The following is a 27052-nucleotide window of genomic DNA, read 5'->3' on the forward strand; positions in this document are numbered from 1 at the left end:
GGATCCGAAGTGGGTTCCAAGCTGACGGCAGAGAGCCTGATGCAAGGCCAAACTCACAAACTGAGATCATGACCTGAGCCAAAGTCAGATGCTTAACCAGCTGAACCACGCAGGCACCCCGTTCTTACTGTTGAGTTCTAAGCCTGTGGACCAAGTAAGTTTTAAGGGAAATTGGAAAATCTTCTGAACTGAATAATATTACAGTATATCAAAATTTGTGGGTATAGATGAAAGAGTGCTTGGAGGAAATTTATAGCTTTAAATACTTAGATAACAAAGGAGAAGTTTCGAGTTAATGGTCTATTTTCACTTTCTTAAATGAGAAAAAGATGAGAAGACACCTAAGTAAGTAGAAGGGAGAAAAGAATGAAGAGTGGAATTCAATGAAACAGAAGTAGGTTAAGCAATAAAAGAATTATATTTAAAAATATTAAGTTGACAAATTCCTAGCAGAGCATAAGAAAAAGAGAACACAGATCTTACCAATTTAAGATGAGAAAGAGGATATCACAACTGATCTTCTAGCCATTAAAAGAATAAAAAAATATTAGGCCAGTAAAGTTGGCAATCAGTGTATATAAAATGGACAAAGTCGGGGCGCCTGGGTGGCTCAGTCGGTTAAGCGTCCGACTTCAGCTCAGGTCACGATCTCACGGTCCGTGAGTTCGAGCCCCGCGTCGGGCTCTGGGCTGATGGCCCGGAGCCTGGAGCCTGCTTCCGATTCTGTGTCTCCCTCTCTCTCTGCCCCTCCCCCGTTCATGCTCTCTCTCTGTCTCAAAAATAAATAAAAACGTTAAAAAAAAAAATTAAAAAAAAAATGGACAAAGTCTTTGAAAAAAAACACTGCTTACCAAACTGACACAGAAGAAATAGAAAAATCACAATAGTCCTGTATCAAAGAAATTGAGTTCATTATTAAACACTTCCTATGAAAATAATTTCCTACAGAGATGGGGTCACTTATGAAATCTATCAAACATTTAAGCAAGAAATAATGCCAGTCTTTTTTTTTTTTTTTTAGTTTTTAATTTTAATTCCAGTATAGTTAACATACAATGTTATATTAGTTTCAGGTATATAATATCATGATTGTGTACATTACCCAGTACTCATCATGATAAGTATACTCTTTAATCACCATCACCTATTTCATGTATTCCTGCCCTCCCACTGCCGTAACCATCAGTTTGTCCTCTACAGTTAAGAGTCTGTTTCTTGGTTTGTCTTTTTCTCTTTTTCCCCCTTTGTTTGGAAATAACACCAAAATTCTTCTATATTAAAAAAATTTTTTTAAGTTTATTTTTCAGAGAGAGAGAGCGAGCATGCACAAGTGAGGGAGGGGGCAGAGAGAGGGAGAAGAATCTTAGGCAGACGATATGCTGTCAGTGCAGAGCCCAATATAGGGTTCAGACTCACAAACCGTGAGATCATGACTTGAGCCAAAATCAAGAGTCAGACACTTAACTGAGTTACCCAGGCGCCCTGGGAATAACACCAATCGTACATAAACTCTTTTAGAAAATAGACGAGAGGGGAACTTTCCCAGATTGTTTTATAAAATCTGCATAATCTTGATAATAAAACCTGACAGAGACATTGTAGGAAAAAAAAATTACACCAGTATCCCTTATGAACATGTATATATATATATATATATATATATATATATATTTTTTTTTTTTTTTTTTTTAAATTTTAGAGAGCATGTGGGTGGGGGTCGGGGAGAGAAAGAGAGAGAAGACCTTAAATGCTCAGCACAGAGCCCAGTGCAGGGCTCGATCCTGTCACCCTGTGATTCATGACCTCAGCCAAAGTCAAGAGTCAGATGCTCAACTGACTGAGCCACCCAGGTGCCCCCATAGACATGAAATTTTTTAACAAGATATTAACAAATCACATTCAGCAATATAAAAAACAGCTAATACATCATAACCAAGTAGGTTTATCTCAGGAAATCAAGACTGATAGAACATTTGAAAATCAGTGTTATTCACATATTAACAGAATAAAGGGGAAATAAATACCAGATCATCTCAAGAGAGGTCAAAAAAGCATTTGACAAAATTAAATCAGTTATGATAAAAGCTCTTAACAGACTTTGAATAGAAGGGAAATTACTCAATCTGGTAAAGACCGTTGTTAGAGACAACATGATGGTTTGTGTAGGAAAATTCCAAGGAATCTGTAAAATGACTATTAGCACATCCACATGATGTAAAATGATGTATGTAAAGAATCTTTCATGATCAGAGAAAATATTGTATGAAATGGATTAAATAGATTATAAAATTGTGTGTGTTCTCCCCATGTTAAGGTATCATGCATAAAATGGCAAGAAAAAAGAAATAAAAATGATTACACTGATATTGCTGAGTGGTAGGTTTAGGGAGGATAATTTTCTATATTTTCCAATTTAAAAATACAGATTTTGAAAAATTATACAGAATTACATTATTATATGTTTATTAAAAACCATATCTTTTTAAATCAGTCATAACAGACAGGAAACTTTGAGGCACTGAGAATTGCTATTGTTACTAAAGCATGAAACAGACATGAAATTACATTTTATAGCCAATTTAATGCTGTAAAACCTACATTTACAGCCCATTCAGAATTATGCTGCACTAATGGTACAGTACAAATTCAGAAGAGAATTTCCATCATTCAGAAATTTATAGTGTAGTGACATGTCAGGGATCCTGATTGCCTATTTTTTAATAAAAAATGAGCTTTTCTTTTATAAGTAACATTTTTTAAAAATTAGGTAGCGTATTGTTTTAAAAAAAAAACTTATAAAAAGAGAAAGAGAAAAGTCAACCACCAAAAACTTTGGTTTCTATTTTAATAAAAAAATTCTCCCCCAATACACTGAGTGCCCAGGTATTGGCCAGGACACTAGTGAGACACTAGTGAGATACTAGTGAGGGTGCTGGATATGTTATATCTTGATCTGGGTAGTAGCTATAGGGGTATTTATGTAAGATAATCAAGGGATCTGTACATTAATGATCTATGCTTTTTAATTTTTGTGTGTAAGTTACACCTCAGTTTGTCTATTTTAACAAGTACATTTTATAAAATATTTCTCCCTTCAGGGCTGCTCTTAGATTGGTTTTTCATATGTTTTTATGGTCCTGTGTTGAAGAACATGCTCTCATATCTTTATTTCTTTCCTGCTTTAGGAACACATATCGCATGATTGAACAAGATGACTTTGACATTAACACCAGGCTACACACGATTGTTAGGGGGGAAGATGAGGCAGCCATGGTGGAGTCAGTAGGCCTGGCCCTAGTGAAGCTACCAGATGTCCTTAATCGTTTGAAGCCTGATATCATGATTGTTCATGGAGACAGATTTGATGCCCTGGCTCTGGCTACTTCTGCTGCCTTGATGAATATCCGAATCCTTCATATTGAAGGGGGAGAAGTCAGTGGGACCATTGACGATTCTATCAGACATGCCATAACAAAACTGGCTCATTATCATGTGTGTTGCACCCGAAGTGCAGAGCAGCACCTGATATCCATGTGTGAGGACCATGATCGCATCCTTCTGGCAGGCTGCCCTTCCTATGACAAACTTCTCTCTGCCAAGAACAAAGACTACATGAGCATCATTCGGATGTGGTTAGGTACGTATCAAACTGTATTCACTCTGATGGTTGTTTTTGTCGGTGTTGGGTATGTTTCAGTTCTTTCAGAAACCGTTGTAGGTAGAATATTCCATTAGAAATCGGAAGGCTAAAGTTTTAGTTCATAGATCTCATCTTATGGCATGACTTCACCTCTCTGAGACTTTTCAAGTTTTTATTTTTACTTATTTTGAGAGAGAGTGCACACCCACGTGTGAGCAGGGAAGGGGCAGAGAGAGAGGGAGAGAGAGAATCCCAAGCAGGCTCCGTTCTGTCAGCACAGAGCCTGATGTGGGGCTCGAACTCATGAACCCTGAGATCATGTTTACACCTTAAAGTAATCTTGAGTTTCATCGATTCATTAATACTGCTGGTAATTTGCTAGAAATGGAGAAGATTTACATTTTTCTAATGCTTTGAAATATTTTGGATTTTATTTAATTAATTTATTTTTATTATTATTTTTTAATGTTTACTTAGAGCAGAAGCAGGGGAGGGGCAGAGAGAGAGGGAGAGAAAAAAATCCCATGCAGGCTCCATGCTGTTAGTGCAGAGCCCAATGTGGGGCTTGATCCCACAGACTGAGATCATGACCTGAACTGAAACTAAGAGTTGGATGCCCAACTGACTGAGCCACTCAGGTGCCCCTACTTATTTACTTTAAAGTTTATTTTGAGAGAGAGAGAGAGTGCAAGAGTGTGCATGTGAGCAGGAGAGGGGCAGAGAGAGGCGGGGAGAGAGAGAATCCCAAGCAAGCTCCATGCTGTCAGTGCAGAGCCTGACTTGGGGCTTGATCTCATGACCTGAGTCGAAATCAAGAGTCAGATGCTTAACCAACTGAGCCACCCAGGTGCCCCTGAACTATTTTGGGTTTTAAAACAATGGGTTCTAGTGACAGCTACTTAAAGTTAGAGGTTTTGTTTATGGTAGCAAGCACCTTTATAAAATTTGCTGGATTCTTGGACTTGGTGCTCTAAATTCTTACTTTTTTATTTTTTTTTATTTTTATTTTTTTGAGAGAGAGTGCACAGGGAGGGGCAGAGAGGGAGAGAGAATCTTAAGGTCCACATCCAGTGCCAAGCCCAACTCGGAACTTGATCTCAGGACTGTGAGATCATGACTTGAGCCAAAATCAAGAGTTGGATGCTTAACCGACTGAGCCACCCAGGCGCTCCAAGTTCTTAGTGTTTGATCCTATGTCCAGATACTCTACCTGGAATGTGACAAACTGTTTTTTCCTTAGAACTTTTGAAAACACAGACTTTGGGGTCTTAACGCTTTAGAATTTGCTTCTTCCTCTTTAAGATTCTTAACTAATGAAGCAACGTGGTTTGATTTTCTTTAAACAGGTGATGATGTAAAATCTAAAGATTACATTGTTGCGCTACAGCACCCTGTGACCACTGACATTAAGCATTCCATAAAAATGTTTGAATTAACATTGGATGCGCTTATCTCATTTAACAAGCGGACCCTAGTTCTGTTTCCAAACATTGATGCAGGTAATTGGAAATGAAATTATGCCACCTCCTTTTCTGATTTTATGTTTCTATTATGTCCCCTTTTGACTGCCCCTCCTATATTATCTTATCATTGAAGGCCACTGTATTCTGAAATGCATTCCGGTTTTTAGGGGGTCACCAATTTTGTAGTAGATTGAAGTTTGTGATGTTTTTGCCAAGTCTGATAGAAACTGGGTAGGAAAGAAAGAAATACTTAAAACAAGTCTTCTCTAATCTCCACTGTAGTTCCAAGTTTAGTCTCTGTCCCCCAGTTTCCACCAATGAGAAAATGCAGTAGCTAAAAGACAAACCTTAGAAAGTGAAAGGGTATCTCTAGGAAAGTAATGATCCGAGTGAGTGCAATAAAATAGCCCTTACTGTTATTTCTTGTTCCCTTATTTATATTAGCTATACCTTAATCTTGAGCACAGGCAGTTTAGATCTGGAGTCCCCAACCAGTTTGTCCTTAAGCCTGACCTGGTTGATCACCTACTGGTGGATGGTACTGTAGCCTTTGGTGCTAGTGAGACCTTAGGCAGGTTAATGGGAATGTGAGCTATAAGTGAGAAATGCAGAGCAGGGCCTGGTGCTACAGAATTTTCAAGTACTGGTTTAGCTGACACCACTCGTTGCTGAGCTTTTAGGCATTTTTTGGTAAAGGAGGCAGGACCCTTCTCTGCAGTACCAAGATGTCAGCATCTTACTCTGAAAGTATCCTTCTTAGTGTCTCTTGAATAATCTTTTCTATTAGGGGAAACAAAGTAGGATGTTAGTTGGAAAAAAGAAGAACTCCCAACCCAGGTTTCATCCAGGTAACATTAGTATTTCAAAAATGTTAATATTGATTCTTCTAACCCTTTAAATTTTCTATAAATATTTGGTAATGTAATTCTATATCTCTGATTCAATATTCATTGTCTGCGATACTCTGTTTATAATATACTTTCCTGATTGTACACACTTTAGAATTAGAGATATTTTTCCCCAGTGAAAATAAAGGGTCCCAGGAATGCCCAAATCATGTCTGCTACATGCCCGTCTCCTCCTCGCAGGGATTTTGACAAAATTAACACAAGGAACTTTAGGGAAGTAAGAATCACGGCATCCATTTATCATCATGAGGCTTAGTGCCCAATTCCCCAATGGAGGAGAATAGAAGTAGTGTCTGTGGTTTAGGCTTAAGGCCAGAGAAAGCCTTCAGTGAGCCTAAATCTGAATCTCAGAATAGTACTACCTTCTGGCATACTAAATACTACAACAATTATAGTTGATGACTGATGTGCTCTGGCAGAACTGGATATAGAGAGAGGTGGCCAGGCCTGCAGTAGGGAGTTAGACCCTGAGTCTGTCACCTACCTTGCCACATAGAGGAAGTTAAAAAGAGAGAAAGCACATGTGTGCCCAACTTCTGTTACGTCAGTGGCTCTGCCCACCGTTAAATATGGTGTGCTAACACAGTTTGGTGCTCATGGTCTTGTCTTAAGTAATAAGATTAGCAACCTTATCTCCCTTGTTAGATGCTGGTTAGGAAAGGGTGAGTAAAGAGGCAAGCAGAGAGGCATTAATTATTGCCTCCCCCTTCATACACCTGTACCATTTAAAATAATCCTGCATTTAATATAAAATACCAGCCACAATATCAGGGTCTACATGCATTTTGTTGGAGTTTAGTCCATGTAATCAGGGATGCTATCCAGTTGAGCAGTTGTTAGGGTAAATATGAGCATAGCTAAGGCAGAGGCTCTCTAATCAGCTTGGTGTGTGGAGCCCGAGACCTTTCAATTTAGGAACTCCCAGCTTAAGAGAGAGAGAGACTGTTGGCCAGTCTTGCTTCTTAGTTGTTGTTTAATGTAAAGGCTTTTATTGGGGGATTAGTAAGAGGTGTTTACTTTGATGAATGCTGTTTAATGTTCCTAGATGAGTTGAAGCAGAGAGCTGACCAGACATTTTAAATATTCATCATTCCTGGAAAGATCAGTAATTAAAATTATTATCTCCCTAATAACCATTGTGCATTTGCATAGAACAATTTCTTTAAGTGGGGCTATACTTGCCAGTGAAAATGGTTTTTTAAATCTCATAAACCATTTAACAGTTGATTTTCATTATCACAGGGAGCAAAGAGATGGTTCGAGTGATGCGGAAGAAGGGCATTGAGCATCATCCCAACTTCCGTGCAGTTAAACACGTCCCATTTGACCAGTTTATACAGCTGGTTGCCCATGCTGGTTGTATGATTGGGAACAGCAGCTGTGGAGTACGAGAGGTTGGAGCTTTTGGAACACCTGTGATTAATCTTGGAACACGTCAGATTGGAAGAGAAACAGGTATTTACCTTTGTCCATGTCTCAGCTATCTAGAGATATATAGGAAAGCAGTGGCTCTGGCAAGCACAGTGTGGTCATTGCCCTGCTGTCTAACCAATCAGATTAGTAACTTGGCCTCCCATGGTAGGCAGTAGCTAGGAGAAGGTGAGAGAAGAGGCATTAAGTATTGGCTCCCCCTCATACATCTGTAACATCTTTAAAATTCTGTATATGAATTATTACAAGGCAGTGCTGGCATATATTTTTATGAATCAGTGAGTGAATGAGGTTAATGACCAGTTGTAGCCTAAAATCTATAAATAGCACAAAGTGATTACCAAATTTTTTTAGGGCTCTACATTTATTTTTATTGTCTTCGTAATATCAGAGCTAAGAGTTTCTTAGCTGATTATGGTCTTTGATGGCTGTGGGTAAGTTAGAATCGTTGAATATATTATAAGTATATGAATGCTAGTCTCATTTTTGGGTACAGTAGAGTACTTTTAGTGAGTAGTTTAGAGCATGAAAACTCTAAGATGCCCCCTTAATAGCTGAAGGATAAAGAAATTTTATTATTAATTTGCTAATTGAGTTAGATCTTGTTTTTAATAGTAGTCCAAATTCTAATACTATACATAGAAATATATTTCTGTAGCTAATGGAAAAATGTATGGACTTTGTGAAAAAAGAACAAGACTAGAATCAAGGAGGTTAGTTTCAGCTCTGCTTTTTCTCTATTCGTAATTGCTACCCTAATTTTCTGTTGTCTTTAGGTCTTCTTTCCCTTAGGTTATTATTATTTGTTTTTAATTTACATCCAAGTTAGCATATAGTGCAACAATGATTTCAGGGGCAGATTCCTTTATGCCCCTTACCCATTTAGCCCATCCCCCCCTCCCACAACCCCTCCAGTAACTCTCTGTTCTCTATATTTAAGAGTCTCTTATATTTTGTCCCTCTCCCTGTTTTTATATTATTTTTGCTTCCCTTGTGTTCATCTGTTCTGTGTCTTAAAGTCCTCATATGGGTCATATGGTATTTGTCTTTCTCCGACTAATTTCGCTTAGCATAATACCTTCTAGTTCTTTCTCTGACTAATTTCGCTTAGCATAATACCTTCTAGTTCCATCCATGTAGTCGCAAATGGCAAGATTTCATTCTTTTTGATTGCTGAGTAATACTCCATTGTGTATATACACCACATCTTCTTTATCCATTCATCCATCGATGGACATTTGGGCTCTTTCCATACTTTGGCTATTGTTGATAGTGCTGCTATAAACGTTGGGGTGCATGTGTCCCCTTGAAACAGCACACCTGTATCCCTTGGATAAATACCTAGTAGTGCAATTGTTGGGTCGTTGGGTATTTCTGTTTTTAATTTTCTGAGGAACCTCCATACTGTTTTCCAGAGTGGCTGCACCAGTTTGCATTCCCACCAGTAGTGCAAAAGAGATCCTCTTTCTCCACATCCTTGCCAGCATCTGTTGTTGCCTGAGTTGTTAATGTTAGCCCTTCTGACAGGTGTGATGAGGTGGTATCTCAGTGTGGCTTTGATTTGTATTTCCCTGATGATGAGTGATGTGGAGCATTTTTTCATGTGTCGGTTGGCCATCTGGTTGTCTTCTGTGGAGAAGTGTCTATTCATGTCTTTTGCCCATTTCTTCACTGGATTATTTGTTTTTTGGGTATTGAGTTTGATATCCCCTTTCGTTCTTAACATATTACCTTGCTCCCCACTTCACAGAGAAAATACAAACCACTGAATGGAAATTCTTTTGACTCCATTCATTAAGAAAATATTTAATAAACACCTAGTATGTGTAGGCACTGGGATTTGTCAGTAAACCAGACTAACAAGGGCTCAGCTCTCGTGGAATTTCATTTTAGTGGGAGGGGAGATAGATGATAGACAAAAAAGAAAAAAAAAAAAAGAAGACTGTCAGAATTTATGTGTGGTGTGCAGGGTGTAACCTGCAGGTGATGTGCCGGGCTACATTAGACTGCATCAGGGAAGGCCTCGTTGAGGAGATGACACTTCAGCTGAGATCTGAGTAACAGTGAATCCTCTGTGTGAGGATCAGAGAGAAGCAGAGGGAACAGCCAGTGAGAAGACCCTAAGACAGGAACAAGCTTGATGTATTTGAGCAGCAAAAGGCCAGTGTAGCAGGAGGGTACTGGGCGGGAGGAAGAGCGATACAAGATGATGTCAGAGAAGGAGGCAGACCTTTGTAAGCCAGGGTAAAAAATCTGGGGTTTTTCCCAAGTATCATGGAAAGCCATTTATGGGAGGATGACACGATGTGACTTGCGTTTTGGAAAAACCACTCTGCTGCTCTATGAGAGTGGAATGTGGTGGGACAGGAGTGGAAGCAGGGAGACTACTTGAGAGGTTATTTCAGTTGATATGAGAGTTGATAGTGGCTTAGAGTACATGATAATAACAGAAAGGGACAAAAGTTAGATTTGGGGATTGTTATAGGACTTGCTGCTGCTTGGATGTGAGCGGTGAAAGGAAGAAACTTGCAGATTTTTGGATTGAGCAGTGGGGGCACTCTTTGCTGATATAGGGGACACCATGGGAGGAACACAATTGGGGGGGGGTGCAATTAAGAGTTTTCTAATAGCTGTGTTAAGTTCGAGATGCCTATTAGACATCAAAGTGGACATGGCAGACAAGCAGCTAGATAGTTCCAGGGAGAGTCAGAGTTGGAGATAGAAGTTTTAGAGTGATTGGCACGTGGATGTTGTTTACTTAGGATATTAGTTCATCTGCTGTAACAGAGAGAACCAAGATAATAGTGCCTAAGTGGGATTTTCTTTGTTTCTCATTGGTATAACTCCATGGTTATCAGAAATTTAGCCTCCATCTGTCTGCTTGAGGGATGCTAATCTTGCTATCAAGTCCACGTTTTAGTCATTGGGAAGGAAGAGGAGGGAAGATGTCCTTCTTTTAAAAGCACAACCTGTAAATTTCAAATATTTCTTCATGTATCCTGTCAGAACATAGTCACAGGGTCACAGCTAGCAGTAGGGGAAGGTGAAGAATATAGTCTTGAGCTGGATTATCAGATGCCTGGCTAAAAATTCTGATGCTAGTACAGACAAAGGATATGGAGATAATGGTGCACCCTGCCAGAGATGTCATTTAAAATGAAGGGATTGGGGCGCCTGAGTGGCTCAGTCGGTTAAGCGGCCGACTTCAGCTCAGGTCATGATCTCGCGGTCCGTGAGGGCTGTGAGTTCGAGCCCTGCGTCGGGCTCTGTGCTCACAGCTGAGAGCCTGGAGCCTGTTTCAGATTCTGTGTCTCCCTCTCTCTGACCCTCCCCTGTTCATGCTCTGTCTCTCTCTGTCTCAAAAATAAATAAATGTTAAAAAAAAATTTTTTTTTTTAATAAAATGAAGGGATTATAGGAGATTAACCAGGGTAACACGTAAATAGGGAAGAGAATGGAATCCACAACCAACTGCCGGAGCTAGTCAGCATTTAGAGTTCTGGTGAGGAGGAGGGGGCCAGTGGGAAGACTGAAAAGGAGTTGCCAGTGAGTCCAGAGGAAACCCAGGAGTGTGATAGCATTAAAGCCCAGAAAAGAAAGTGTTTCCAGGAGATGGTGTTGAACGCTGCTCAGAGTTCAAGGACAATGTGAAAGAAGAATTGAACACTGGATCTGGCATCGGGTCTTTAGTCAAAGGCAGTCTTGTACTTTGTCATTTGTCACCACACTTCTATAAACACATGTCCATCCATCCTTTCCTTCATACCTCTTTACATTGGAAGGGTTGGCATCTCTTTCCTGCCCATTGCTCAGCCTTCTACCCGTGTTCTAGATCCATACCCTTCCTGCCTTCTCAGGGACCTCAGGGGTATCCTTTCTCTACCATGATTCTTTAGCCTCCTCATCATTTAAACATGCCTTTGCCTCTCACGTCTGAAAACCAACCCCTTCCTCAACCCCATGCCTGTTTCCAGCTCTTCTCTTCTTAGCTAGGTCTGTTGAAAAATATGGCCATTTTCACTGTATTTACTCCATTGCACTGGCCAGAAAATATATGGAGAAAAAGTGACTGAACAGCTGACTGGCTGATAGACTAATGGAACGACCTGGCCTGACTGCTGATGAACACCTGGCTGAGTAGGTGGAAAGCAGGGTGGATTGAAAGAAGGGACGCACTGAACGATTAGATGAGGGGTGGGGGGTAAGTGGGTACTAGATTAATGTACATCATTTATTTCAGTAAATCAACAAAAACTTGATTTATTCTTTTTGGGAATAAATGACCCTAGTGTCCTTAAGTATTTGGTACATGGAAATCTTGTTGAAAGTGCTTTAAAGGTATAAAGGAGAAAAGTCGATGTTTCTCTGATAGACTCATTTGAAGTCCTCTGGGTTTCAGGGTTAATAATGAGCACAACACATTGCTAATTTCTTTATTCTTTGGGTATTTCCACTTCCAAATCATTGTAATGTGTCACTGGGTTCATCTAGGGGAGAATGTCCTTCATGTCCGGGATGCTGATACCCAAGACAAAATACTACAGGCACTGCATCTTCAGTTTGGCAAACAGTACCCTTGGTGAGTATATATACCCTTTCTAAAGAAGTGATTTAAAAGGGGGAGCTGTGGGCACTGTTTTTAAGCTGTGATCATTCTTCAGTCATTTTAACAGAGCTTTTGTTATATATCCCTAGGGGTCCCTAGCTGTCAGGGAGACAGGGCTTGGCAATAGAACCCCTATTACTCTACCAGGGGTTCAAATGGAGGATAGCTGTTTTTTATTTGTCTCAGTTAATTAATATAGCACTTCTGCCAGGAAATACTTCCTTAACCTACTTTGACTTTTTATAAATATTAGAAAATAACTGATTTTCTTTAAAAATAGTCTAGTTCAGCATTTTAATTTAGACTGCTCACCTTTCTGTTTCAAATTAATGAGATTTTCCTTTATTTGGATGTTTGAAATGTTTGAATTCTGAAAATAACTTTTTTTTCTTCACGAATGTAAAGGTTTAAAAAGCAATAAATAAATAGATTCATTGTCCCAAATTATGTTATATTCTGAAATTGGCTTAACAAAGGTAATTTGTCTTTGCTGATAGAGACATTTGTTAATGGTATCCCAGTCTGGAATAGTTGTATTTCAACCAACAGTGGAGTTAGACATTCCGTTGATAATATGCTAAAGATATCGGATGTTATTTCAAAATGAAGAAGCACAACTTTATTACCTGAAGTCTTGGTTTCTATTAGTACCGTGTCCTCCATACCATTTCACATGTATGAGAGAAGCATTTAATTTGACTTTTTTGATACTGCAGTTCAAAGATATATGGGGATGGAAATGCTGTTCCAAGGATTTTGAAGTTTCTCAAATCTATTGATCTCCAAGAGCCACTGCAAAAGAAATTCTGCTTTCCTCCTGTGAAGGAGAATATCTCTCAAGATATTGACCATATTCTTGAAACTCTAAGTGCCTTGGCTGTTGATCTCGGTGGGACAAACCTCCGAGTTGCAATAGTCAGCATGAAGGTAAAATAATTCCTAAGTCTTAACTTCATACCTCATATAAATAATTGGTCTTTTCTTTAAAGTATGGTTGGAAGGTAGGACTAGAAACATACATTAGAGTTTATAATCATTTGCCCACAGGATTGACTTTTAGATCCATTACAATGTTTGTCTTGCAATATTTTACAAATTATTGACATTTCAGAGAAATAAAATTCTCCGGGAATCCAAGTTAGTGAGACTTGAATTAACCATGGGAGACACCTTAGGCACCAGAGAGGGCTCTTGCCACCCAGGAGACCTGGAATTCTATATTTGGTAACAGCATGTAGCATGTTGATTACGGTCATTATCCAGAGGAAGACATCGGCAAATGGGGAAGGGAATTGCATCTCCTCTAGAACATGATTTTTAGTTGAGTACAGCATACTTCAGTCCCTTAACCAAAAAATCAGCAGTGTTGACAGAGACTGAGAGAGCATCATAAAAACACTAAATTGTTCATGTTAAAAGATCTCTGATGACTTAAGAATAAACCTACCAGAGGGGCACCTGGGTGGCTCAGTTGGTTGAGCATCTGACTTCGCCTCAGGTCATGATCTGAAGGCTGGTGAATTCTAGCTCTGCGTTGCGTTCTATGCTGCTGACAACTCAGAGCCTGGAGCCTGCTTCAGATTCTGTGTCTCCCTCTCTATCTGTTCCTCCCCTGCTTGTGCTCTGTCTCTCAAAAATGAGTAAAGATTTAAAAAAAAAAAAAAAAGCCTACCAGAGAAGGTTCTGAAATCTTGTGGATATATAAAGTTTTAGGAGTCCATGAAAAATAGTAAGGTCTTAAAAAATAAAGTTGTTGGGGCGCCTGGGTGGCGCAGTCGGTTAAGCGTCTGACTTCAGCCAGGTCACGATCTCGCGGTCCGTGAGTTCGAGCCCCGCGTCGGGCTCTGGGCTGATGGCTCGGAGCCTGGAGCCTGTTTCCGATTCTGTGTCTCCCTCTCTCTGCCCCTCCCCCGTTCATGCTCTGTCTCTCTCTGTCCCAAAAAATAAATAAAAAACGTTTAAAAAAATAAAGTTGTTTAGGGGCGCCTGGGTGGCTCAGTCGGTTGAGCGTCTGACTTCGACTCAGGTCATGATCTCGCGGTCCGTGAGTTCGAGCCCCGCGTCAGGCTCTGTGCTGACCACTCAGAGCCTGGAGCCTGTTTCAGATTCTGTGTCTCCCTCTCTCTCTGACCCTCCCCCGTTCATGCTCTCTCTCTGTCTCAAAAATAAATAAACGTTAAAAAAAAAAAAAGTTGTTTGGATCAAATAGAGCAAAACAAAACCTAATTTTCTCAAAAGAAGCGGTGGTCTCCTTTGTAAAAAATACTCTTTAAAAAGTATTAATAGAATGGGCACCTGGGTGGCTCAGTTGGATAAGTGTCCAACTTCGGCTCAGGTCATGATCTCACATTTGTGAGTTTGAGCCCCCCACTGGGCTGTCTGTGTCAGTGTGGAGCCCACTTCAGATCCTCTGTCCCCCTCTCTCTCTGTCTCTCCCCCGCTTGCATTCACGCATTCTTTTCTCTCTCTGTCTCTCAAAAATAAACATTCAAAAAAATATATATATTTTTTTCAACGTTTTTTTAATTTATTTTTGGGACAGAGAGAGACAGAGCACGAACGGGGGAGGGGCAGAGAGAGAGGGAGACACAGAATTGGAAACAGGCTCCAGGCTCCGAGCCATTAGCCCAGAGCCTGACGCGGGGCTCGAACTCACGGACCGCGAGATCGTGACCTGGCTGAAGTCGGACGCTTAACCAACTGCGCCACCCAGGCGCCCCCTTTTTTTTTTTTTTTTTCCAACGTTTTTTTAATTTATTTTTGGGACAGAGAGAGACAGAGCATGAACGGGGGAGGGGCAGAGAGAGAGTCAAAAAAATATATTAATAGAAGATTTTCTTAACCTGAAGATGATCTATTCTGTATCAGTGGTCAGCACCCTTTGTAGTGGTGAAATTCTAGGGACATCCCTATTAAAATCAAGAAGAAAAGAAATGTTTTCTGCAACATTATTTCACATAATTCTGGGGGAGTCACAAAGGGATAAAGCAAAGAACAAACAGCACAATCTCTCCTTCTCTCCCCCTCCCCTGCTTGTGCTGTCTCTTTCAAGATATATAAATAAAATTTAAAAAGATCAGTAACTTTCTACTTACTGAAATTTTAGGCAGATTTTTGAGTTTTCCTCTTGGTGAGTGTTTGTTAGCCTGACTGTCCATTAGCATTACCTGGAAGCTTAAAAAAAAATACAGATGCCCAGGCTATTTGAATCTCTGCAGGTGGGGTCCAGGGCATCACTATTTGTTCACTATTTGTTGAAGGTTGAGAAACACAACTTTAGGTTTACTTTTTAAAAAAATATTTATTTACTTTTGCACATGTGTGTGCCTAAGTGGAGGAGGGGCAGAGTAAGAGGGAGACAGTGAATCCCAAGCAGGCTCCTCACTGTCAGCGCAGAGTCTGACGATGTGGATCTCAAATCAAGTCAGATGCTTAATCAGCTGAGCCACTCAGGCGCCCCACTTTCGGTGTCCTTTTAATGACAATCATTAGTGATTGCTTTAACCCTTGTAAATGGATAAAATCCATTAATAACAAAAGATTGGGAAAGAGCCTATTCAGAACAACAACCAAAATTGTAAGAATCATCTAAACTAACAACTTACGCAATCTATCTATATGAAGAAAAGTATAAAACTTCAACAAATAATGTAAAGGCTTGAAAAGTGTCCTAGATGGGAATGCTGAGTATTTTTAAAATGTCAGCACTTTTCCAAATTGAATTACAAGTTTAATACAATTCTAGTCAACATTTCAGTGGGATTTTTTTAAAGTTTGGCAACATTATTCTGAAATTTACTCAAAATGATGCACAAGTGAGAAGAGCAAAGAAAAAACTTAAAAACCATAATTGGGAGAGACTCTCCTTGACTGGCTTTAAAACAGATCACAAAGCACAGTAATTTAAACATTTTGGAACCATGCCATTATTGGCTTCACTTATGGGAGGTGATCATCGCTTACCTCCCTAGGATATATATTTAGGTGCCTCAGTTTTTAAGCAAGGAAGTTTTTTCAGCCTGAAAGAGTAAACTACGACCTTTTTGTGAAGATTGTGATTAGCCAGCACTGACTTTATGCGTAAGAGGGGCACCGTGATTTGCTGTGAGCTGTTGCTGCTTCAGTAGCCATGTGCCAGGATCGTTTCTCAGGAAACTACTTGGACATACCCCACGGCCGGCCCACATCAGAGCAGCTCCCTTCCTGAGCAGTCCTCTGAATCTACAGTACTCTCTATCCTATAGTGAAGTCTGATGTATCGTGAAAAAGGTCAGAAGATTCACAGGCTGCTTCTTAGCTTAGATGAATGAGACAGGGCTTGTTTTTTTCTCTTTTAGGGTGAAATTGTCAAGAAGTATACTCAGTTCAATCCTAAAACCTATGAAGAGAGGATTAATTTAATCCTACAGATGTGTGTTGAAGCTGCAGCAGAAGCTGTAAAACTGAACTGCAGAATTTTGGGAGTAGGTGAGATTGTGAATTACATATTCAAGAAATGTTCGTTTTCTTTTTTATATGAAATTTATTGGCAAATTGATTTCCATACAACACTCAGTGCTTATCCCCACAGGTGCCCTCCTCAATGCCCATCGCCCACCCTCCCCTCCCTCCTACCCCCCATCAACCCTGTTTATTCTCAGTTTTTAAGAGTCTCTTACGGTTTGCCTCCTTCCCTCTCTGTAACTTTTTCCCCCCTTCCCCTCCCCCATGGTCTTCTGTTAAGTTTCTCAGGATCCGCATAAGAGTGAAAACATATGGTATCTGTCTTTCTCTGTATGGCTTATTTCACTTAGCATCACACTCTCCAGTTGCATCCACGTTGCTACAAAAGGCCATATTTCATTCTTCCTCATTGCCAAGTAGTATTCCACTATGTATATAAACCACAATTTCTTTATCCATTCATCAGTTGATGGACATTTAGGCTCTTTCCATGATTTGGCTATTGTTGAAAGTGCTGCTATAAACATTGGGGTACACGTGCCCCTATGCATCAGCACTCCTGTATCCCTTGGGTAAATTCCTAGCAGTGCTACTGCTGGGTCATAGGGTAGGTCTATTTTTAATTTTTTGAGGAACCTCCACACTGTTTTCCAGAGCGGCTGCACCAGTTTGCATTCCCACCAACAGTGCAAGAGGGTTCCCATTTCTCCACATCCTCTCCAGCGTCTATAGTCTCCTGATTTGTTAAGAAATGTTCATTTTGACATACAGAGTTTTCCAAGTTCTGATGCATGACTGACCATCAAGTCACTGCTCTGTGTACAGATGGCTCCAGGGCCTATCTGTGGGCCCCAAGCAGACTTCCTAGAACCCCAGTAATTGTCATGCGTACATTGGTGGGGAGCTACAGATTTTGCTCAGAATTGCCTGACATTTCCTTGCAATCTTTGGTAATGCTTGTCTTAGGAGATCTTGGGTGAATTAATTTGTGTTTGAAACCCAGTAAGTTGGCATACTTTCTAAGGTTGCTTATGAGAATTATTTTCCTTATGTGTGTGGTGGAGCTCAGGTATTTCCACGGGTGGCCGGGTAAATCCTCGGGAAGGAATTGTGCTGCATTCAACTAAACTGATTCAAGAATGGAACTCTGTGGACCTCAGGACCCCCCTGTCTGACACTTTGCATCTCCCTGTGTGGGTGGACAATGATGGCAATTGTGCTGCCCTGGCGGAAAGGAAATTTGGCCAAGGAAAGGGCCTGGAAAACTTTGTGACACTTATCACAGGTACAGGTAAGAGGAGTAAGAGGTTGTTTGAGGAGCTAGAATGGGTGTTGGGGCATGCCTTCAGCACCAGCAGGCAGCTTGTGAGTCTGCTTTAGTGTTCACTTTCTGCCTGAGTAGAGCCAGGAGGTGAGCCCCACATGAGAGCTTAGGGCCTTCTCAGTCTTTCCTGGGCATATGCCCTGCCCTGGGCATGTGTGTGGACCTCAGATTGCTAGGAACTTGTCAGAGCTGTTCAAAGCTCTTACTCCCCAAAGCTTCTCATTCCCAGCTTTGCCTCCCAGTCTTCTTGGTTAGTATATTATTTGCCTCATCTGTCAGCTGTCGCCCTAGGCAGCAGAGACGAATAAATATATTTTGCCTTTAAATGTTTTTGACAAAGGCCACCTGAGTGCCTCCCCAGCTCCACGGGAGTTCTGAGGTCAGTGACACAAAGGTGAGCTGAGCTGAGCTCTTCGAGTTGGTCCTCCACTAGCCGCCAAGTAGGTCAGAACAAGCAACCACAGGTTTTCGAGAATGAAGTTGGTCCTGCTTCTTCCAGTACTGCCGTCTCTGTGCAGGATGTGGGCTGGTTCAAGGCCACCAAACTGGGGAGTGGGTGGTGGGACCAGAAAATGCCAGAAGGAGCTCTTAAGAATCAGTTGTTGTTTTTTTTTTTCCTTGAGTAAGCATTCCCTGGTTGTTACAAAACCTGTGGTTAGTTTCCAGAGTTCCAAAAAAAAATTGGTTCTGAGAGTTTTTGCCAGTTTATTCATTGCTTTAGTGGAGGGATGGACTTTTGGAGTCGCCTACTTTGCCATTTTTGCTGATGTCCTACTTTTGGAATGAAAAACAGACTGAGCTAGTAAGTGGTTGAGCCACCATTTTTCCCAGATATATGTAACTTCAAAACTTGTGTGCTCTTAAACTCTGAATTATGCTACCTCCTCTTGAAGCTCAGGCCCTTCTTCTCTTAGTTGCAGATACAGTTTTAGCAAGCTTGGATATCATTTCTTAGTTCAGAGCAGGTAATTTGCAAATTAGAAGGGTGGAGTTGAAGAGTAGGTGCCACAGGAAGTAACTGATGGCAAGAGAGCTCTAAAAATAGTCTTCTCAGGCTTTCCTCCTTAATAACTCCTAAACTTGGTAACAAGAGTCATTGACATTCATAATCATTGAATCATAGATTTTTGGACATGGTGGCATTAAGAGGCAAAATCTTAATATTCTCTGTTTAAGGAAGAAAGTGGTGTGTGAAAGGTGGTGTGCGATACATTTGGGAAAGATGGTCTTATCTTGGGTTTCTCCCACAGCAGAGCCCAAGACGAGGACTTAGGTGTGAGAATTTTATGTTGGAGGTGATCCTGAGAAACAGGAGTAAAGGAGTGAGAAGAGTAGAACAGAGTAGATGGAAAACCGTTATCCAAGTTGCCTTGAGGGCATTGGGGGCTGAAATCTACCAGAACCTCCCAAGAAACCTGTGGAATATCATCCAGAATTGTCCATTGAAATCTGTTGGCTCTTACCTTGCTTGGTTGAGGATGCCCTGTGCTCACGTGGACAGTTAGGCTCTAACGTTAGTGTTGGAGATGGCCTTGGTAAGAACAGGCATTGTGAGCTTGAGGTGGTATACTGTCATCACACGGTGAGTCTGAGCCTGCATGGATCTGTTCCCCACAGCTGTGCTTGAAATCACAGTGAGCCACGTAGGTGCGACACAGAGCATCAGAGGATCTGCTAGATAGATTTTCCTCCAAAATGCTTCCAGGTGAAGTGTTAATAGTAAGTTTCCGCTATTTAGGAAAAGGGGCATCATAAAGAATCTCACATTCCAGAGCTTTGCTAAACACATGAGGCATTGCCATATTTCAGCTTTCTGTTTCAGGGGAAGAGCCACCTCACTGATTATTGTCTCTCACTGTAGGAATTGGCGGGGGTATCATCCATCAGCACGAATTGATCCATGGAAGCTCCTTCTGTGCTGCAGAACTTGGCCACCTTGTTGTGTCTCTGGATGGGCCTGATTGTTCCTGTGGAAGTCATGGGTGTATTGAAGCATATGCCTCTGGAATGGCCTTGCAGAGGGAAGCAAAAAAGCTACATGATGGTTGGTTTCTTTCTCCTGAGGGATTAAATAGCTAAACTGTAGACAAGTATTTCAAAGTACATATTCCAAAAAGAGCTGAACACTGAAGCCAGAACTTCTACCCTTCTCACTTCCTGGAGAAAAGGTGGGGTTCCTCATACTAAAACTCCCAGGTACCCTTAGTCTTGACCCATATTAACACTTTCCTCTCCAATGCTGGGGGTGAACAAGGGTCTTGAGTTCCAGGAGAGCAGGGAGGATTTTTTAAATTTTTGTTTCCTCGGCCTCTAGCACAGGGTGGGTGCTTAATACACATTTTTAAAACTTTCTTTTTTTAATGTTTGTTTATTTTTGGGACAGAAACAGAGTGTGAGCAGGGAAGGGGCAAAGAGAGAGACACAGGATCTGAAGCAGGCTCCAGGGTCTGAGCTTTCAGCACAGAGCCTGATGTGGGGCTCAAACTTGTGAACCGTGAGATCATGACCTGAGCCAAAGTTGGACGTTTGACCGACTGAGCCGCCCAGGTGCCCCCTTAATACACATTAAAAAAAATTTTTTTTAACATGTATTTATTTTTGAGAGAGGCATAGCATGAGCCGGGGTGGTGGGGGGGGGATGGGGAGAGGGAGAGAGAGAAACAGAGACAGAGAGAGATACAGGATCTGAAGAAGGCTCCAGGCTCTGAGCTGTTTGTTAGCACAGAGCCTAGCACGGGGCTCGAACCCACAAACTCCAAGACCATGACCTGAGCCGAAGTCAGGTGCTCAACCAACTGAGCCACCCAGGCACCCCCCATCCCCCAACTTAATACACATTTTAATGAAGAAGTAAATGGATTAACATACTACAGTTGTGAAGTCTGAGAAGTCTATTTGAGTTAAAGCTATTTCTGGACATGTTAATAAAAGGATGGTTTCTAGCCTAAGAAAAAGGAGTCATTTAATATCATTATAATATAGTGTCAAGTGCACTGCGAATGATGGCCAAGGAATGTAGACGTATAGAAGGACACCAGCGTTCTCTCCCTGCCCTCTTCATATGGGGAAGGGAGTGTTAGGGTGCTGCCTGGAGGTTGAGAGAGGGTAAGTAGAATTAGCAGGGCAAGTTGGGATGAGCCAGGGATGCTTCCAAGCCTGGGAAACAGAAACAGTGGTGTGGGTACATAAAGGGCAAGGTAGGGTAGAGTGTAGCAAGAGGGAGGCCAGGACCAGCAGCTAATGAAGCCATTGAGAACTTTTAGGGGAAAAGCATGGTCAGATCTGAATTTTAGACTCTTCACTACACTGTAACTTTCTGTTTTCTATGAGGAAAATAGTAGTTGAATGGAGTGGCTTTATTTTTCAAAATTTTATTTAAATTCTAGTTAACATACAGTATAGTATTGGTTTTAGGAGTAGAATTTAGTGTCTTTTTTCCATTGGATATTCTTTTCTGCTTTGTTGAAGATTAGTTGACCCTATAGTTGTAGGTCCATTTCTGGGTTTTCTATTCTGTTTTCATGCTAGTACCATACTGTCTGGATGACTACAGCTTTGTAATATAGCTTGAAATCCAGAATCGTGATGCCTCCAGTTTTGTTTTTTTCAGGATTGATTTGGCTATTAGGGATGATTCCGTAGAAATTTTAGGATTATTTGGGGCGCCTGGGTGGCGCAGTCGGTTAAGCGTCCGACTTCAGCCAGGTCACGATCTCGCAGTCCGTGAGTTCGAGCCCCGCGTCGGGCTCTGGGCTGATGGCTCGGAGCCTGGAGCCTGTTTCCGATTCTGTGTCTCCCTCCCTCTCTCTCTGCCCCTCCCCCGTTCATGCTCTGTCTCTCTCTGTCCCAAAAATTAAAAAAAAAAAAAAAAGAAATTTTAGGATTATTTGTTCTAGCTCTGTGAAAAATGCTGGTGGTATTTTGATGGAGATTGTGTTAAATGTGTAGATTGCTTTGGGTAATATAGACATTTTAACAATGTTTTTTCTTCCAATCCATGAGCAAGGAATGCTTTTCCATTTCTTTGTGTCCTCTTCAATTTCTTTCATAAGTGTTCTGTAGTTTTCAAGAGTACAGATCTTTTACCTCTTTGGCTAGGTATCTTATGGGTTTTGGTGCAATTGCAAATGGGATAGATTCTTTGATTTCTTTTTCTGCTGCTTCATTTTTGGTGTATAGAAATACAACCAATTTCTGTATGTTGATTTTATATCCTGCAACTTTGTTCAGTTCATGTGTTAGTTCTAGCAATTTTTTGCTGGAGTCTTTTGGGTTTTCTACATAGAGTATCATGTCGTCTGCAGATAGTGAAAGGTAGACTTCTTCCTTGCTGATTTGGATGCGTTTTATTCCTTTTTGTTGTCTGATTGCTGAGGTTAAGACTTCCGGTACTATGTTAAATAGTAATGGTGAGAGTGGACATCCTTATCTTGTTCCTCAAGGAGAAAGGCTCTCAGTTTTTCCCCATTGAGAATGGTTAATTAGCTGTGGGTCTTTCATATGTAGCTTTTATGATGTTGAGGTATGTTCCATCAATGCCTACTTTGTTGAGGGTTTTTATCAAGAGTGAATGCTGTATTTTGTCATCTATTGAGAGGATCATATGGTTCTTATCCTTTCTTTTATCAATGTGGTGTATCACGTTGATTGATTTGCACATATTGAACCAGCTCTGCAGCCCAGAAATAAAAAATCCCATTTGATTGTGGTAAATAATTCTTTTAATGTAGTGTTGGATTCAATTTGCTAGTATCTTGTTGAGAATTTTTGCATCCATGTTCATTAGGGATATTGGCCTGTAATTCTTTTTATTGGGGTCATTGTCTGGTTTTGGAATCAAGGTAATGCTGGCCTTGTAGAATTAGTTTGGAAGTTTTCCTTCCATTTCTGATTTTTGGAATAGTTTGAGAAGAATAGGTATTACTACTTTTTTTTTTTTTTAAGTTTGTTTATTTCTGAGACAACGTGCATGCATAAGCTGGGGAGGAGCAGAGAGAGGGGAAGAGAGAATCCCAATCCATGATGATAGCATGGAGCCTGACAGAGGGCTCAATCCCACAAACTGTGAGATCATGACCTGAGCCAAAATCAAGAGTCAGACGCTTAACCTACTGAACCACCCAGGCACCCTGGTATTAACTCTTCTTTCAAGGTACGGTAGAATTCCCCTGGGAAGCCATCTGGCCCTGGACTTTTGTTTGTTGGGAGTTTTTTGATTACAGTTTCCATTTCTTTGCTAATTATGAGTCTGTTTAAATTTTCTGTTTCTTCCTGTTTCAGTTTTGGTAGTTTGCGTGTTTCTAGGAATTTGTCCATCTTTATGATTGCCTAGTTTGTTGGCATATAATTTTTCATAATATTCTCTTATAATTGTATTTCTGAGGTGTTGGTAGTGATCTCTCCCCTTTCATTTGTGATTTTATTTATTTGGGTCCTTTCTTTTTTCTTTTTGACAAGTCTGGTTAGGAGGTTATCAATTTTATTCTTTCAAAGAACCAGCTCTTAGTTTTGTTGCTCTTTTCTTTTTTGTTGTCATTGTTTGTTTCTATATCATTTATTTCTGCTCTGTCTTTATTATTTACCTTGTTCTGCTGGCTTTAGGCTTTCTTTATTTTCCCATTTCTAGCTCCCTTATGTGTAACGTTAGGTTGTGTATTTGAGACCTTTCTTGATTCTTGAGGTAGGCCTGTATTGCAAGATACTTCCCTCTTAAGACTGCCTTTGCTGCATCTCAAAGGTTTTGGACTGCCGTGTATTCATTTTCATTTGCTTCCATGTACTTTTTTATTTCTTCTTTAATTTCCTCATTAACCCATTCATTCTTTAGTGTGATGTTATTTAACCTCCATGTATTTGTGGTCTTTTCAAATTTTTTCTTGTGGTTGACTTCAAGTTTCATAGCGTTGTGGTCTCAAAATATGCATGGTTGATCTCAGTCTTTTAAGGGCTGATTTGTGACCCAGTATATGATCTATTCTGGAGAATATTCCGTGTGTACTCTAAAAGAATGTGTATTCTGCTTTAGGATCAAATGTTCTGAATATATGTGTTAAGTCCATCTGGTTCAGTGTATCATTCAAAGCCATTGTTTCCTTGTTGATTTTCTGCTTAATCTGTAAATTGGTATAAGTGGGGTGTTAAAACTCCCTACTAGTATTGTATTTCATCAGTGAGTTTCTTTATGTCTGTTAGTAATTGATTTGGGTGTCCCAGGTTGGCATAAATATTTACAATTAGAACTTGATGGGTAGACTCCTTAATTATGATATAATGCCCTTCTTCATTTCTTTTTACGGTCTTTGGTTTAAAATCTAGTTTGTCTGATAAAAGTATGGCTATTCCAGCTTTCTTTTAGTATCCATTATCATGATAGATGGTCTCCATCACCTCACTTTGAATCTGCTGATGTCTTTAGGTCTAAAATGAGTCTCCTATAGACAGGTTATAGATGGATCTTGTTTTTGTTTTTTGTATCCATTCTGATACCCTGTATCTTTTGATTGGAGCATTTAGTCCATTTACAGTCAGGGTGGTTATTGAAAGAAAGATAGGAGTTTACTGCCATTATGTTACCTGTAAAGTTGGTGTTTCTGATGATGTTCTCTGTTCCTTTCCAGTCTTCATTGCTTTTGGTCTTTTTTTTTTTTTCCCCCCAGAGTCCCTCTTAATATTTCTTGAAGGAATGGCTTAGGGTCACAAATTCATTCAGTTTTTGGGGAAACTCTTTATCTCTCCTTCTATTCTGAATGACAGCTTTGATGGATAAGGTATTCTTGGCTACATATTTTTCCCATTCAGCATGTTGAATATATCCTGCTATTCCCTTCTGGCAAGTTTCTCTGGGCAGATTTGCTGCGAACCTGATCTGTCTTCCTTTGTAGGTTAAGGACTTTTTCCCCTTGCTGCTTTCAGGACTCTTTCCTTGTCTGTGTATTTGGTGAATTTGACTATGATATGCCTTGGTGATGACCAGCTTTTGTTGAATGTAATGAGACTTCTCTGTGCTTCTTGGATTTTGATGTCTGCATGCTTCCCCAGATTAGGGAAGTTTTCAGCTATAATTTGCTCACCTAAACATTCTGCTCCTTTCTCTCTCTTCATTTTCTGGGACTCCTATGATAAGAATGTTATTCCGTTTTAATAAGTTGCTGAGTTTCCTAAGTCTACCTTCATGATCCATTATCTTTGCTTCCCTCTTCTTTTCAGCTTCATTATTTTCGATAATTTTAACTTCTGTATCACTGATTCGTTTCTCAGATTCATCCATTCTCACTGTTGTGACATCCATTCAGGTTTGCAGTTTGGTTATAGCATTTTTATTTTTATTTTTTTAAAATTTTTTTTTTCAACATTTTTTATTTATTTTTGGGACAGAGAGAGACAGAGCATGAACGGGGGAGGGGCAGAGAGAGAGGGAGACACAGAATCGGAAACAGGCTCCAGGCTCCGAGCCATCAGCCCAGAGCCTGACGCGGGGCTCGAACTCACGGACCGCGAGATCGTGACCTGGCTGAAGTCGGACGCTTAACCGACTGCGCCACCCAGGCGCCCCTGGTTATAGCATTTTTAATTTCAGCCTGACTGGGTTTTAGCTTTTATCTCTGCAGTAAGGGATTCTCTACAGTCTTCTAAGCATTTGTCAAGCCCAGCTAGAATCCTTATAATTGTTGTTTTAAATTCTAGTTCAGACATATTACTTATATCTGTGTTGATTAATTCTCTGGCTGTCATTTCTTCCTGTTCTTTCTTTTGGGGTGAATTCATCCATCTTGTCATTTTGGAGGGGAAAAAATAATAATAAAATGGAATTTAAAAAATAATAAAGGAAGCTAGATCCTTGATGTATAGCTTTAAGCTTTATAGAAGAAAAAAGATGAAGAAAAGGTAAAAAAAAAAAAATTTTTTTTTAATTAAAAAAAAATAAAATACAATAAAAAATAAAAAATTTGCTTTCTGTATCCCAGGAAAAAAAACAAACACAAAAACAAATATAGAAACGAATTAAAGAAACAAAACCCAAGGGAAGCTAGATCCTGTTTCCCCTAGAGCTGAAGCTTTGCGGCATTCTATGATCTGTAGACCTAGTGCATGGAAGCGGTTTGTGTTGGTCTTCTGGTGGAGGGGCCTACTACTTTGATTCTCAGGCTAACTTGCTCTACCAGAGATGTGCCTGGAGGGTGCAAGGGGGCGGGCTTGGTGTATTGGCTCTGTTCTCCACTTGGTGGCTCCATTCTCTACTTGGTGGTGCTGTTTAGCTCACTGAGGTTGATCAGTGCTGATGGGCTAGGGGTGAAATGGCTTCACCCCACTCTGTAGTCTCCAGAGAGGGAAGTTTGTGCCCCACAGATGTGCAATCAGTCATCCTCCTGTGTCCCCAGATTCTGTCAGCTCCCCACCTTCATTCACCCTGTGTCTGCGCTGTCCACCTGCCATATGGTGCCACCCTCCTGGGTTTTATCTCAGACACAGCTGTGTTTCAAAACCCCACACTTCAGAGACCCCTGCGTCTTGGGACCTGCATTGAATCCTGTGGGACAGCATTTTGCTGCACTGTGGCTGGTGCCAGCTTGTCCTAAGCAACAGTTGCGCGACTGTGCAGCAGCAGTGGCTTAGAGTTTATGGTAAATTGCAACACGCAGCCAGCATCTTTGTTTCTGTACTGGTGAATGGGGCAGCTCAGTGGTACCCACCAGGGCTTTTGCCTGCTTGAGAGGCCATGTCGCCTCTACCAAATGCACTCCAGGGGATCCTCAGACCACACTGCCCGCTCCGGGGCTCTGCCCTGCTTCCTCGAGGGAACTGACCTCCAAAACTTCAGACTCTGCACTCCACCTTCTCCTTTTTCCCCATCATTGGTTTTGGGGAACAGTTTTTTTTGTGTAGTCCCCTGCATGTATTTTCACTCTTTTATTTTTTTTCTTCATTCTTATCTCCCCTCCCCCTGATCAGGGATCCCTCCCCTTCACAGTGTCAGCCATTCTTTTCTTCCAACGACTCAACCTTCCACAGTTCCTACCTTGCATGGGTTGTTTTTTCTGTTCGTAGACATGCAGTTTTGTCTTCTAAGACTTCTGGTCAATTTCTTAGGTGTTCAGAATGATTTGATACTTATCTAGCAGTTTGGGGGAGGAGGCAAGCTTGGAGTCACCTTACTCCTCTGCCATTTTGCCTTAATCCCTCCAAATGGAGTGGCTTTAAATAGTACAATTCTAGAGTGACTTCCTGTTTTCTAGTCGG

General features: G+C 40.7%; 1 protein-coding gene across 11 annotated transcripts in view; it reads left to right on the plus strand.

The window, feature by feature from the left end:
• GNE (glucosamine (UDP-N-acetyl)-2-epimerase/N-acetylmannosamine kinase) overlaps positions 1-27052 on the plus strand; it is a 72845-nt gene that overhangs the window by 40920 nt on the left and 4873 nt on the right. For 8 of the 11 annotated variants that reach the window (XM_058694913.1, XM_058694909.1, XM_058694917.1 and 5 more), the window contains 8 exons: positions 3186-3637; positions 4987-5139; positions 7254-7466; positions 11934-12021; positions 12765-12975; positions 16386-16515; positions 17561-17782; positions 19677-19859. In XM_058694913.1, coding sequence (XP_058550896.1) covers positions 3199-3637; positions 4987-5139; positions 7254-7466; positions 11934-12021; positions 12765-12975; positions 16386-16515; positions 17561-17782; positions 19677-19859 — 1639 coding nt within the window. In that variant the 5' untranslated portion in view covers positions 3186-3198. The remainder of the gene's footprint in view (positions 1-3185; positions 3638-4986; positions 5140-7253; positions 7467-11933; positions 12022-12764; positions 12976-16385; positions 16516-17560; positions 17783-19676; positions 19860-27052) is intronic. The other 3 variants (XM_058694907.1, XM_058694912.1, XM_058694916.1) reach the window with 3 other exon arrangements.

This window comes from Neofelis nebulosa, chromosome 12 (genome assembly GCF_028018385.1).
Source record: "Neofelis nebulosa isolate mNeoNeb1 chromosome 12, mNeoNeb1.pri, whole genome shotgun sequence".
NCBI classification, from domain to species: Eukaryota; Metazoa; Chordata; class Mammalia; order Carnivora; family Felidae; genus Neofelis; species Neofelis nebulosa.